The sequence below is a fragment of the Carassius gibelio genome, chromosome A12 (genome assembly GCF_023724105.1).
Source record: "Carassius gibelio isolate Cgi1373 ecotype wild population from Czech Republic chromosome A12, carGib1.2-hapl.c, whole genome shotgun sequence".
Lineage (NCBI taxonomy): Eukaryota > Metazoa > Chordata > Actinopteri > Cypriniformes > Cyprinidae > Carassius > Carassius gibelio.
The window spans coordinates 19,983,071-19,996,392 of NC_068382.1; the positions used below are offsets into that span (position 1 = coordinate 19,983,071).

Genomic DNA, 13,322 nt, shown 5'->3' on the forward strand with positions numbered 1-13,322 from the left:
CACATCAGAACAAAATACTAAATAACCAGAGGAATAATGACATTGAATAAATCAAATAACCCTGACTTGAAATCCGCGTCTAATTGCATTACAGACACAAAGCCTCTCTCAGCTCTATAACGCAACAGCGGAAAGTTGAACAGACATGGACTCACTCAGGGTCATCCTCAGGTTCCCATCCCTCCAGCTCTTTCAAACAGAAGAAACACTGCGCTATATCTGGACTATTGTCCGACGGGGTGTGAATAAATCCTGCTTTGGCCATCTACAGAACCAAAAAAAATGCATTTCAGCACATACAGAACAATTTTTCTGTGTTGACGGATCGAAGGGGTTAACGTTACTCACGTTTTCTGGAGTGCAAATGCAGCCTTCTTCAAACGGCCAACCAACGAACGTTTGAAGTCTGTTCTCATAAAAGTACATTTTAGTCTGGTCGTCACTGCTAAGATCCATTTTCTTGAATACGGAGAGGTAATATTAAAATAATAAGAGAGAAGACCGAGATACTCGAGTGTCTTGCTTGCTAGTTGTTGTCTTTTCTTCCGGTTAAAGTTTAAAATTTAGAGCGCGAGTTATGATTGGCTGAAGGATGTAACTACCACGCATGCGCATACAGAGAGACTATCATACGTAACTGTACGTATATACATTAGCATTATTATATGTAACTTTATAAATTTATTAATACTATAATAAGATTATTAATCAATTAACTTTAATTTTATGAAACACGTAATTTTCTCTCTCTCTATTTTCTGCACAGAGAGCGACTGTGGTGTATTGGAGCTCTTTGGTGAATTTGCCAATATTTTTTGTGTCTAGCTCATAATATTTACAAGTTTTTAAGGCAGATGAGACCTTTTAATTGGTTTTAACTGTTCACAATACTGATTATTATTATTATTATTATTATTTTTTTTTTTTGTAGGATTAAGTTGAATCTTCACCAAAACGTCTTTATTCGTTGTAAATAGACACATGATAGTGCACTGTTGCTAACTTTGTAAGTGGGAATCAGGGGCGTGTCTAGGGGGAGGCTGGGGGAGGCAATGCCTCCCCTAGGATAAGCCCTGCCTCCCCTGAGAAATGATCTGTCCCTCTGATGATAAATTAAAACTTAAAAGTGGATTGTTTTGTGCATATTTTTCCATAGCTTGCAGATGGGTCTGATCCAACAAAAATCCAGTTTGGCGCTGTTTGACAGTGCGCGCTTTGGGGGTACGCGCTCAGAAAAGGTGCATCATGTGAGAACAGAACGCTAATTGAAATGTTTACCTGGCAGAGCTTTAAAGCAGTGGCGTGTCCAGAAGGGTGGCAAAAAAATGAGATTTGCCACCCCAAAACAGCATATTGGATCAAAGTGCATTGACAGCTGAGCAGCCTGATTTTGCTCTCGATTTCTGCCGAGGGTAGGATGTTAATAGTTTTGGTTGTGGGCGATAAAAATGTCTCTGCTTTCGAAGAAATATAATTGCATTGTGTGCTGCGCACATTCTATCAGCTGCAGTTCTGGCCCAGCGGGATTAATACACTGCGACATACATTAACATCACAGTTAACTCATTCACATTTTTTTTGCATATGTCTAAATCCTTACTGGTTATTTAAACGTTTAATTCGTTCGTGTCCTTTTCTGACATGCGTTTTTTCTGAGCACAAAGTGCAGCCCGAAAACGAAAAAGACCTTCGAACTGAGCCTGATTACTAAGTTATGTTTTGTGCTAATACTGTCAAAACACACAGACTCATGTTTAAAATGAAAGTAAACAACTGAAAGAAACAGATGCATATCTGAATATTAGAGGCGCGCAGGTCTTAAAGGGACAGTAGGCTACATAATTTCTATCATTGTTTATACACTCACATGTTGTCCAAAACCTATATTAACTTCTTTCTTGTGCTGAAAGCAAAATAAGATATTTTGAAAAATTAGGATAACCAAACAGTTGCTGGTCCACATTGACTTTTATAGTAGGGGGAACATTAGGTACTGAGGATGTCACTGTGAACCAGCAACTGTTTGGTTTTCCACCTTCTTCAAAATAGAGTTTATTTAGTAGAAGAAGGAAACTCATTCTGATTTTTTTCTTCACTATTTAAATTTTTGGGTGAATTATATGTTAATGAAACAACAAACACACAGAGAAAAATCAATACTCTATACTTGTGACTGAAAAACTTTAATTCAGTTGCTTTAATAGGAATCAGTGTATATAGTTTATATTTTTATATTTGTTCATTAAATTTTTTTCATGCTCCTGCTAAATACACCCCTTGTACCTTAAAATGAAGCACTTTATTTGTATAATATCTGTATTTGTAATGTGTATCTTTGTTCTCATTTTTTAATAACAAAGATAAAATAATGACAAAGATTTTAATCCATGCACTTTGGCCTAAATATCTGCCACACTCTTTCATATTTTGTTACCTTAAAAGGCTTTATAATAGGGAAATTAGTTTGGCTGTGATACTCAAACAGCTAGCAAAATAGAAAAACCAACATGACAAATATGATAAAATCATGGTATTTCTGGAAAAAAAAATAATAATAATTGTTCGATTTTTATTATATCACCCAGCCCTGAGGGAGACCAAACCCATACAGACTCCAACCCCCCATAAAATAATAATAATATTTGCCTATGGCAAGCACCACTAATAATAAATAAAAAAATAAAACTATATTTTAAAAAAGTTATGTTGCCTCTGCTTATCATATCATAATTGAAATTCTTATAGTTTTACAAAAATAGCTTTTATTTCAACTCTCTAAATCTCCTGACACCCTGTAGCCTAATATATTTCTAGGCCTACATGTTTACATTTATTCATTTAGCAGACACTTTTATCCAAAGCCACTTACAAACAGAGAATAACATTCAAATACTGTTCTCATACTGTTCAAATGAGAATATCAAAAACATTTTTTTTAACTGGGGCCGCATTCATAAAATAAACTTATAAGAGGCTACAAGTAGCTCCTAACTGGCGAATTTAAGAGAAACTCCTACAAATAATGACTGCTAATGTGTTTTACTAGGAGTAATTCACGAAGCATTTCAGCCCTAAAAGTAGCATCTACTTCTGGACCAGCTTAAAAGAAGAAACAAATTAATTAACCTCCTGTCTATACAAACGTGATGTAAGATTCATTTAAAGAACTCTCTTGTCCTTCTCGGTAACCTACTTGTGTAACACGTCTTCTCACAAGCAAACACCTGTCACTCATTATCAGGCAAACACCGTGATCTGTTCTATATATGAATCTGTCATATCTGTTGACCTAGTTTAACTTTTATGTGACAGCCCTATAGTCTAATATAGGGGCCCTGTGCCTATCTTTGGGTTCCTGGCTTAGAAAAAGATATGCATTAAAAAAGATTGTGTGTAATATAGCTTAATTTTGTGCCGATATTTTCAGTTCTCTATGTTGCCCCCCCAAACAAGCCAAATGCCCCCCCAAACATGACACCCTGGTAACCCCTCTGGTGGGAATCCTATGTCAGTTACAGTATTTCATTGGAAACTGGTTACCATAGACAATTTCACTGTAAGGTTTTTGTTTTGAAACTAGTTAACAATAGCGTAATAGCGTAAAGTAATTATTATTTATTTTCATTTTTGTTTCTTTTTGCCTGCAGCTACCAGTAGTTTATTTTTGAAGCAAGACATGCAAGTCTTCACAAACAATTCTGGGTCATCTTGGTCGGTGGTAATGCGAACGGTGTAAAAAACACAGGAACAGCAAATACTGCATAGGATTCAATTCTGATTCCTCGGCAGCCAATTAAATTCAGAGCAGAACAACCCATTTGTTTTATCTAAACCCAGGTTACAGTAAATGAGCTTAATTTCTCCAGAATTAAGAGAAAGAATTTTATTGTAATAATTCTAAAACCTTTCCAGATGGTCTTAAGAAAGAGAAAGTAAATAAATCACAGTATGGAGTAAAATAAATTGAATCCTAGTACCTTTCATTTCGGCGAGACAGAGTAATTGCCTTTTCTATTCTTGGTTGCTTGGCTTCTCTGTCAGTTGCTAGTAAACTTAAAGAAACAACAAGGAGAGTTCATTTGACAGACCTAAATATATTTAAATACCATGTATTTCCATGTATTACAAACACAGCAGTTTGTAACCCCAGAGAATAAAACAAGCTTTACTGGAACTGACAAACATTGGCATGATAATAAATAATAGCAGGACAATAATGGGTCATTAAAGTAAAAAAGAAAAAAGAAAAAGAAAAACAGCTGTAATGAATTGTAATGTGTCAATTTGAAGTTGAACAGAGATGTTAGAAGTGATTTGCCACAGTAATAGCATACTTAGCAAATTCATAACCTCAAACATTTTTCCTAACAGTGTGACAAAGTGAGCTGATATAATAAATTATTCTCATGTCTGATTTCTTTTTACACATGCTCAGTCATTTTGTATAGGACTTTAAACCAGAAATGGTAAATAATACATATGTAATGCTGAATACTGACTCTACATCAAATGCTGACTGATGGGGAAACAGATGTGGAATTATTAAACCTTAATCAATTAATTTTTCTCATATATGTAAATCCAAGAGTTTAACACAGGTGAGTGACAGTTCCTTAAATGTCCAGATGGTGTCAGTATTCCCAGAGGGAAGAGCTGTCTGCATTCTCTCCATCTCCTTTCAGATTGCCTCCTTGGTCTCCACGCAGATATTTGCTGTTTTTGCCCCTTATGGCTATCCGTCCATGCTCTAAGAACTCAAAGCAGAAATCTTCAGGTGTGTCTCCATCAGTGCACACCAAGCCACTGGTGGAAACATACCAAAATTTTCCACCAGCACCTAGGAAAACAATGCTGGTCAGCTTCTTAACATAAACGACTTGAGTCCTGGTTAATATCTGTTCATTAGCACAAGACAAAACTGCCAAAGTGTATGCCAAAATTACATAAAGAAAAATGTGATTCACTTTAAATACAAGCTCACAGTCATTGTATAACTGTACCTAAATACAATACCTAAAAAAGCCCTCTTTTTTATCATCTGTCATTTGGTATGTATAATAATGTTGTAAAATATGTAAGACCAGTACATTTTTTTTAAATATGCCAGAAGCTATTTTTGACCTTAAATACTTTTCCAGGAATTAAAAGCTGTTAATTGCTTTCCAGTTTCTGTTTAGGAGTTACTACATACAGATTAAAATAATAGACAATGTGGCTGGATTATAACTAACCTTTAATGTGGTATGCACCATCGTTGAACTGCAGTGCAAATATATCATAGACTGAACGATTGGCGTCCAGTGTATTAGAGTTCTTATGGTGGCAAACATATCCATTCTCTCCCCTCAGGATCAGAATGGGCCTATTGATCAGCTTCAGAATCAGCCGCTCATCCTCACCTGGAGGAAAAACCAGGGTGACATATTGTCTTATTATACATTTTTCAATTAAAAATTGATTTGATTTAGGTGTTTTGATTTGGTTTGTGGGTAGTATCACGAATGAACTCACCCACAGAGTCACTGACTGCAGCAAGCTGGCCATTTTTCTTAGTGCATACATATTTTCCATTGCTGGCTCGCAGTGCCACCCGTCGACCGAGCCACACTATGTCAAACATGGTGTTGGCACCGCTGCACGCAGTGGAAGATTGTACGTATAAGTGAAAAACATAAAACATATACACCCACTGAGAAGAGATGTAAATTAAATGGATTTACAGTCTGTTATTTTGTTATGGTTGCATTTACTGATTGTTACAGAACAGGGCTGTTGCTTGCCCTCATGTCACATTTCATTTAAGTGGAAAATAAAGATTTTTCATAACAGAAAGTTTTAAGTTAAATCTTACACTTCTGTGGCTGTTGACTGGATGCCTCCATGAGCGACAAGCGTCCAGTAATTCCCTTCGTTAGTTCTGAATTTGCACTTTCTTGTGTCTTTATCAATTTCCATTTGAAAAGTCTCCATGTCTGTCTCATCGTCCTGATTGGCTGAGACACTCACTCCTGTTGAAACACACAGAGAAACAAAAAGGACATACAGTAAGGCAGTAAGCCCTTTAACTTAAAAGTAATTTGTATTCAATTTTTTCTAATGAATTTGAAAGAAGTCTATTATGCTCACTGATGCTACTTTTGTGATCGAAAAAGGCAGTGATATTATGAAATGTCATTTTAGTTTAAAATAAATTAAAAATATACTTTATTGCTGTGATGACAGAGCTGAATTCAGCAGCCATTACTCCAGTCTTCAGTGTCACACGATCCTTCAGAAATCATTCCAATATGCTAAAAAAGAGGACTCTTTGATAAATATACAGTTCAATACAACAGCAAACCCAGCCTTGTCTGTTGTATCCGCTAAAATGTATCTGCTTAAACAAGATAGCGTCTGTTTGTCCTGATCTTTCCCCTAGTTTGGAATCCTGAAGGCAGATTAACTTCCCTGCCACGCACGACAGGCATCAACCTGACTCTGAGCCCTATTTTGGTGCAACGTCTACAGCCGACCATGTTTATTTAAGACTAATGGAGCCCAAACATGTCGCTCTGCTGTCTATAAGCATCCTTTATTTCAATGCAAGATCACTGATGTTTTGAAATGAGTAGGTTTACTCATTCAGTAACGATTAAAGAAACATTCCAAATCACTGTATTATTTGTAACATTTTTTTTAAGCAATTGATCTTGAATAAGCTATTGGGTAGGGACTTTGTCATGGCATTTATTAGTCCAGAATTGAAAGCATAGCTGTGTTCAAGAAACATCTTAAAAACAGGACACAGAAGGACCAAGTTATACATGAGAATGCTTGTTTATTTGTGGTAAAAGTCTAGTCAGTCAATTAAAATGTTGTTTATTCTAAGAAACTACGAGACTGTAGTGAGTTTTAAATGTTATTTGCTATTTATTAAAATTATTATTTAAAATTTGACATACATGTAAGCACATTACTGTTCAAATGTTTGGAATGATTTAGATTTTATAATGTTTTTGAAAAAAAGTAACTGTTTTAATTTGACTGTACTTCAAAATGTAATTTATTCCTGTGATGGCAATGCTGATTTTATAGCATCATTACTCCATGATCCTTCAGAAATCATTTAAACATGCTGATTTGGTGCTCAAGAAACATCTTTTACTTATTATTAACGTTAAAACAACTTTTGCTTAATAATTTGGTGGAAACTGTGATGCACTACCATTCAAAAAGCTAAGTAAGATTAAAAAAAAAAAAAAAAAAGAAGAAGAAGAAGAAATTAATACTTTTGTCCATCAAGGACGAATTAAATTGATCAAAAACATTAATAATGTTATAAAAGATTTCTATTTTAAATAAATGCTGTTTTATATTGAACTTTGTATAATAGCAGTATAATATATATTGGATTAAGGTGGTACAATTTAATTAATTTAATTTAAAAAAATAACTTAAATGTATTTTTTACTAAATAAATGCAGTATTGGTGATCATAAGAGACTTCTTGCATAATTATGTTAAAAATGTTGCTAGTGTGAGTAATTAAAAATTATAAAACAATTTTAAAAATTAAGTATCGTAAATATTGATAAATAAATTATTGCATTGAGCTTCTTTAAAGATGGTAACCAATTTTATGAGGTCTTCAAATGCATTTGAAAAATAAGAAAAAAAAAAGTGTGTCCAAACTTATTTAGGGCAAATAAATGTTTCAACTTTATGATCAAACAAAACCGACAGCATCGTTCAAGATGCATCAAATCAGATTGTCGTTGCTAAGGCTCAAAGTGGATGTATCCGAAAATATCCCTTGATCATTTTCTTAAGGCTTTAACAGGCCAGATCCTGAACCTTACCCACTTCTCCCTCCACACTGTCATCCTTCCTGCCCCTCCCCTTCTAATTCTGTAACCTTTCCTAATTCTCAGCATGCAAAGAGACACAAAGCTGCACTGTAGGGCCCACTAAGCAGCTTTTGGGAGTAGCGTATGTGCAATCCTCCACCTCCGAGGAAAACCAGTCGGGAGGCTGAAGTAATACTATTGTTTCGACGGGACTCTGCAGGGTGCCTGAGACATGCTGGGAAAGAAACCAGACCTATCAGCAGAATATGCCGCTATCGATCACCCCACCGTGGAATGCTTTTTTTTGCTATGATTTAGGCTATGTGCTCGTGTTTCTCTCTACTCCAGTCATTTTCTTTCATACTGCATGCACTATTTTTACAAATCATCTTGGCCTATCAATAGACACTACCAGCTCTTACTTTTAAATTGAGTTCTATAATCAGTTTAATGACTTTAAGTGATAGAAATATGTTGTATGCAGGATTAAGACAACACAGTGTTAGTGCATTGTTTTTGTTGGAACCAAAGTACAACTACCAGCCAAAGCAAGCAAAAACAAAGTGGTTTTCATTTCTGCGGCCCGTTACACTTTATTTTCCAATTTCACGTCTGACTCTGCTTTAGTTTAGTTTAGTAGCACCAAAGATAGAAAAAGAGAGGCCAGCTGGGGCAGGACACTCTATCTCCTTTGTTGATCATTCCTCATCCACGGCATTGTGATTACTGAGCTCAATCCTGGACTCCTGCGAATGACCTCACTCCCATCACAAAATGCTCCCTCTCAATTTACCAACCCATTTCTGTGAAATGGTAACAGTACCCAGAGACAGAGACAGTGAGAGGGCCTTCTCTAAACTGGGGCAAGTAGATTGCTGCATGCGTACCAGGTCAAATACCAATTGGAGAACACGAAAAATATACAGGTATGGGAGAACACTGCAGAATGCATAGGTTTTGGTTTAACATGCATGTATACAGTAGGGCTCAAAAGTCTGGGGCTACAATGAAAATAAAATAAAATAAAACAAAACAAATATCTGGTATGCATGCAGCTCAAGTGCTGGTGTCACAAAAGCAGAAACGTATAAATAAAAAACTAAAGAGATTTTGAAACAAATTAAAGTTTTTCAACTTTCACTCTTGTTGATATAAGTATATAGTTGATTTTATTCAACTATAAAAATGTGAAATACAAGCATTTCCACTAGTAGTCCCAGACAGTTGGATTCCATTCTGTGTGAAAATGTCTACTTAGAAATATTTGGCCCAAAATTAAAGCTGTGATCTCCAAATGTACCAAGACAGTCACTCTGAGATTAATTTTTAATGGGAAAGTGATGCCACAATCTACTGTCTCTCATTTTCTTTCTTTCTTGCTTGCATTCTCAATATCTCTTCCTTTGTGCTCATCTTCTTTTCACCTTCCGGGCCGGATTAGAATGCTCCAGGGAACACTGTGGAGGTGATGAAGAACATGGTAACAGATCCACCAGTCTGAATGGATGCCATCTTTCCGACTCAAGTTTGTGTGCCACACAACATGCTCCATAGAAATCCTGCTGCAGAAAACATACACCACGAAAAAGCAAACTAATAAGCCTCAGCCAATAATAGCAATATTTTTGAAATACTACTATGCAATGTCACTACTCATTATTGATTTAAAGATCATCTGTGAGTTTGTGTTGCATCTCAGGGCAAGAGGCCTGGGGCTTAATGAACGTCAGACCTGCAGAGCTGATTGGCAGTTCTGTCTGAAGTCATCTCTGGTTCCCTTCATCATGTAGAGACTCTCTAAAAGAAATGAACTGCTTCATCCATTAGCAAAATTACTTTACCTAATTGCTTTTTGCACAGAATGAATTTGCAATAGATGGGGAGTGATGCTTCTCGGTCATTAAGAACAAATATTCCATCTGGCCTGTGTCAATTTCCGCGTCTTTTTTCACCCATAATGAAATGCCTAAATTTTTTGGTAATATGTCGATACTTGATGTTTCCAAATGTTGAATCGACACTGTACCATTTGAAGGAAGAGAAACACACCATGCAGAACTCAACAAGAGTCATAATGTGTGTCTCAAACATCTAACCTCTTAATTTTTATAACGATCAAACCAGAGTGTTTGACTATGGCTTCAGCTGCTTACATTTAAGACCTCAAAATTTATTGGAGGATTTGTATAATAGCTGCCTTGCAACCTATTTAACTGGTAAAATTCAATTATATTTGTTGTGCTCTCAATTGGTTCCTGGTGCACATGCTTTCCTACCTCAAACAAACTTTTCAACTGGTGTTAAATGACTGGTAAACTAAACGGACAATACAACATCATGTCCTCTTTAGGCAACTGCAACTAAAATCTTTGATTTATGATCTTTTAACAGTGACAATGAGAAAAAAGCCATACCATTCACCTGTACACACCCATAATGCATTATGTCTCTATTCATTGTGATTTTGTGCCTGATTTTTCTTCCTCCTGCCTGTCTTGTTCCCTTTTCTGCTGTATACTTTCACACTTTCCATTGCCTCTTTCCCCCCCATTGTTTTTTTTTGCCGGTCGGGCCAAAACCTGCTCCCAGAGGACTCTCTGATTTGCGTCCCCATTGTAGCCCAGTGCATTGCATGGTCCCCAGATAAAGAAATGTGGTGGAAGTCTTGTGTTTCTGAAAGCAGACTCCACCATCATTGAAATGCCCCATCCACTCAATTATTTATCACACCTTGCCACTAGTGTGTGCATGCATGTGGACATGTGCACGTGAGTATATCAGAGCATAGTTTTATCTTTTATATAAGAATACTGACTAAAAGTGTATCACTTTTTAAAAAATTATGCACAAATATTTGTACATCTGTGAGAATGAGCGTAACTCTAAGAGAGAGAGAGAGATGGATGAGTGTACCGGAGAGGACAGGATCTGTTAGTGACCCGGCTTCCAATGGTGAATATTCAAAGCCATTCAGTTTCTCCAGTAATTTATCTATTGCAGGTGGCTCAAAATGCTTACCAAGAGCTCTGTGCTGGAGATAATGGATAATGTTCTAGCATGCAAGATTTACATTATAGAACTTAGTTGCTCAGTCAAGACAGGAAACTAGAATTATGCAGCGTGTTTGTTAGCAGAGCACATGGCCAGCAAATAAAATTTGGCCATGTCTGGCAGATTCATATTGGCCTACTCAGCTTAAAAGACAGCTGGCGTATATTATTTCTGTGAGGTCACGCTCATGGGCGTGTTCACCTGCTCTCTAGACTAGTTTCCATAGATTTGACTATGTGTGCATAGTTTGCAATGCAAAACTCATTCTCTGGTCTGCTTGCATAACACTAATGTTGACCGAAACTGATAGCACAACAATGTAACTCATGCTTAGACTACTATAATCATATTGTTTAGCATATTATTTAGTCTGAAAATTTCACTTGACACTGAATCTTTCCATTCCAATTGACATTTACATGCTTGATACTCTAGATTTCTATATCTGGTTATCCAACAGGTATTAGAGGTAGCTTTCTTAATAGATGTAATGAGGTCTCACATCTGTTACAGAAGACATCACAGGAGTGCTTAGGGAATGGGACAAACCTTATTTTGAGAGTTCCCTTGAATCATTTTTGAAGGGATAGTTGATCTAAAAACAATCTAAATTCTGCCATCGTTTATACTCCCATGTCATTCCAAACCTGTATGCCTTCTTGTGGAATGTAAAAGACGATATTTTGAAGAACGTTACAACTGTTTTGTCCATACAACAAAACTCAATATTGTCCAAAACAACATTAGACCCTACTGAAAATCATTGTACAGAAAAAACACAAAGACTTAGCCATACAGATTTGGAAACAACAGTAAATAAAGACCCAATTCTACAGCAAAAATGAGGCTAGTCACTGAAGCATGTGGTTCTCCTGTAGGGGAAAGGTCAAAAGAAATTAAACTAGCACACTTACCTTGTCTGATAGAAACAAATCTGTTGTTGGAGGCCTGAAACACCACTTGTGGATGGCTTTCCTCAAGATCAAATAGCTCATCTTTGCCAGGTTTGGAGCAGCGTCCAGAGCGCAGCGTTCCAGTGGGCCCCATGGGGGTCAAGTATTTCCCCTCACAGTCCTTGAAGGCCAACTTGCCTGATTTCAGTTCCAAAGTGTAGCCTGTCCCACGACCATTTTCAGAGGACAATTTCCCATCATTGCTCAGAAAGCGGCTGTCACTGGTCTTAAGACAATATTTGCCATCCATGTACACAAGAGTTAGAAGAGCATCCACACCCCAGGGGATGTTGCCGTTCACAGCAATCTCTCCCTCTGGAGATGCTAGGTGGGCATAGCGTTTGCGGGCCACACTAAGCAGATTTGCCTGTGGGTGCAGAGCCAGGTGCATGGCCCATAATTCTGCCTCACCAATGGTCTGAGCAAAGCAGGATAAGTAGTCCTCTGAACCTCCGAAGAAGCGCAGATATTGCTCGGACTGCAGGGCCCAGCGCCCGTCCGACTGTGCTACAATCAGAAAGCGGCAGTAATTCTCTTTGGCTTCAGCTTCACAGCTTACCTTGCCATCTTTGTCGGAAGCCAGGTAGCGGCCCAGGTGACTGCGCAGGTAAACCACCTGACCGTCCTGCTCATCCTGCTCCAGAGTCCAGATCTGCTTCTTCTTTAGACTTGGAGCTGAAGCGTTCACCTTGAAGCCAAACGCCTCTGCTGTTAGATAGCGATTCTCATAATTAATAAGTCCGAATTGTAGCTTGAGGGCTTTACTGCCATTGGAGGGCATCCTGGCTTACAACCCAGATGGATGCCAGAGAGTGTTGAAAGTCCAGAGAAGAAGCTGAACAGCAATGTTAGCTCCACTTCTTGTCCTGATTAAGATACAGGCCTTAACTTTCTTTAGTAGGATGCTCCAAAGTTCCTCTTTTGGATTTGTTCTTGGTCCTTTGCCTCTCGGCTTGATAAAAAAACGGCGTCTTGCTCCCCGGGGAGCTTGCAGAGGCTCTGGAGCTATTTCCCCCTGTGTTTCTTAATCAGATCAGATTATAATCAGGAGGACTCAGCACTTCAATCCTGAGAGCCCCTGACGTCACCTTGATCCCAATGGTTCCTTTTCCTCTGTGCCTCTTTCACTTGCTTCCTCTGTCTCATTCCCTTTCCTTCTCAATTTACCTGTGATTTTCTGTCCTCTCCAGTGGCTGCCTTTGGGATTGTGGGGCTACTGATCTCTCAAAGAGATGCTCAAGACCGAGTCACACTCTTTTACTTCTTCTCGATGCTTTACTTGTCTCAGTCCTTCAGATTGACATCTGATTTATCTCCTCCTTGTCCTAAAAAAAGTAATTTCACTTGAGTCACATCCTTAGAACTTGTATGTCCCTTAAATAGAATTTTTTTTCTTTTCCGAGACCTCAAAAAATAGCAGCATGTCTGTGTGCAAGGTGCCCACTAAGATGCCAGGCCAGCTTGTGCCATGTCAACAAACGCCACCTGAAGT

General features: G+C 37.6%; 2 protein-coding genes across 4 annotated transcripts in view; both read right to left on the bottom strand.

Annotated features, from left to right (window-relative positions):
* LOC128025426 (baculoviral IAP repeat-containing protein 5.2) overlaps nucleotides 1–562 on the bottom strand; it is an 11,499-nt gene extending 10,937 nt beyond the window's left edge. For all 3 annotated transcript variants that reach the window (XR_008186154.1, XR_008186153.1, XM_052611782.1), the window contains exons 1-2: nucleotides 349–562; nucleotides 156–265 (exon numbers count right to left, since the gene is read on the bottom strand). Coding sequence is in view for 1 of the 3 variants with exons in the window: in XM_052611782.1 (XP_052467742.1) it covers nucleotides 156–265; nucleotides 349–456 (218 nt within the window). In the remaining 2 variants the exon portion in view is untranslated. The remainder of the gene's footprint in view (nucleotides 1–155; nucleotides 266–348) is intronic.
* Nucleotides 563–4,078: 3,516 nt separating this feature from the next.
* Nucleotides 4,079–12,856, bottom strand: LOC128025430 (fascin-2-like). Its single transcript, XM_052611788.1, has 5 exons — nucleotides 11,792–12,856; nucleotides 5,852–6,008; nucleotides 5,512–5,633; nucleotides 5,232–5,399; nucleotides 4,079–4,837 (listed from the first exon to the last, which is right to left on the bottom strand). The coding sequence occupies exons 1-5, from the start codon at nucleotides 12,609–12,611 to the stop codon at nucleotides 4,632–4,634; spliced, it is 1,473 nt and encodes a 490-aa protein (XP_052467748.1). The 5' UTR covers nucleotides 12,612–12,856; the 3' UTR covers nucleotides 4,079–4,631.
* Between the last annotated feature and the right edge of the window lie 466 nt (nucleotides 12,857–13,322).

Excerpts from the sequence above, each read along its gene's own strand:
- LOC128025430 (XM_052611788.1), bottom strand. The coding sequence starts at position 12,611 with ATGCCCTCCAATGGCAGTAAAGCCCTCAAGCTACAATTCGGACTTATT. Across the intron at positions 5,400-5,511 it reads TGCAGTCAGTGACTCTGTGG|GTGAGGATGAGCGGCTGATT; the intron begins GTGAGTTCATTC and ends TTTTTCCTCCAG. Across the intron at positions 4,838-5,231 it reads TGGTGCATACCACATTAAAG|GTGCTGGTGGAAAATTTTGG; the intron begins GTTAGTTATAAT and ends TTGTTTTCCTAG.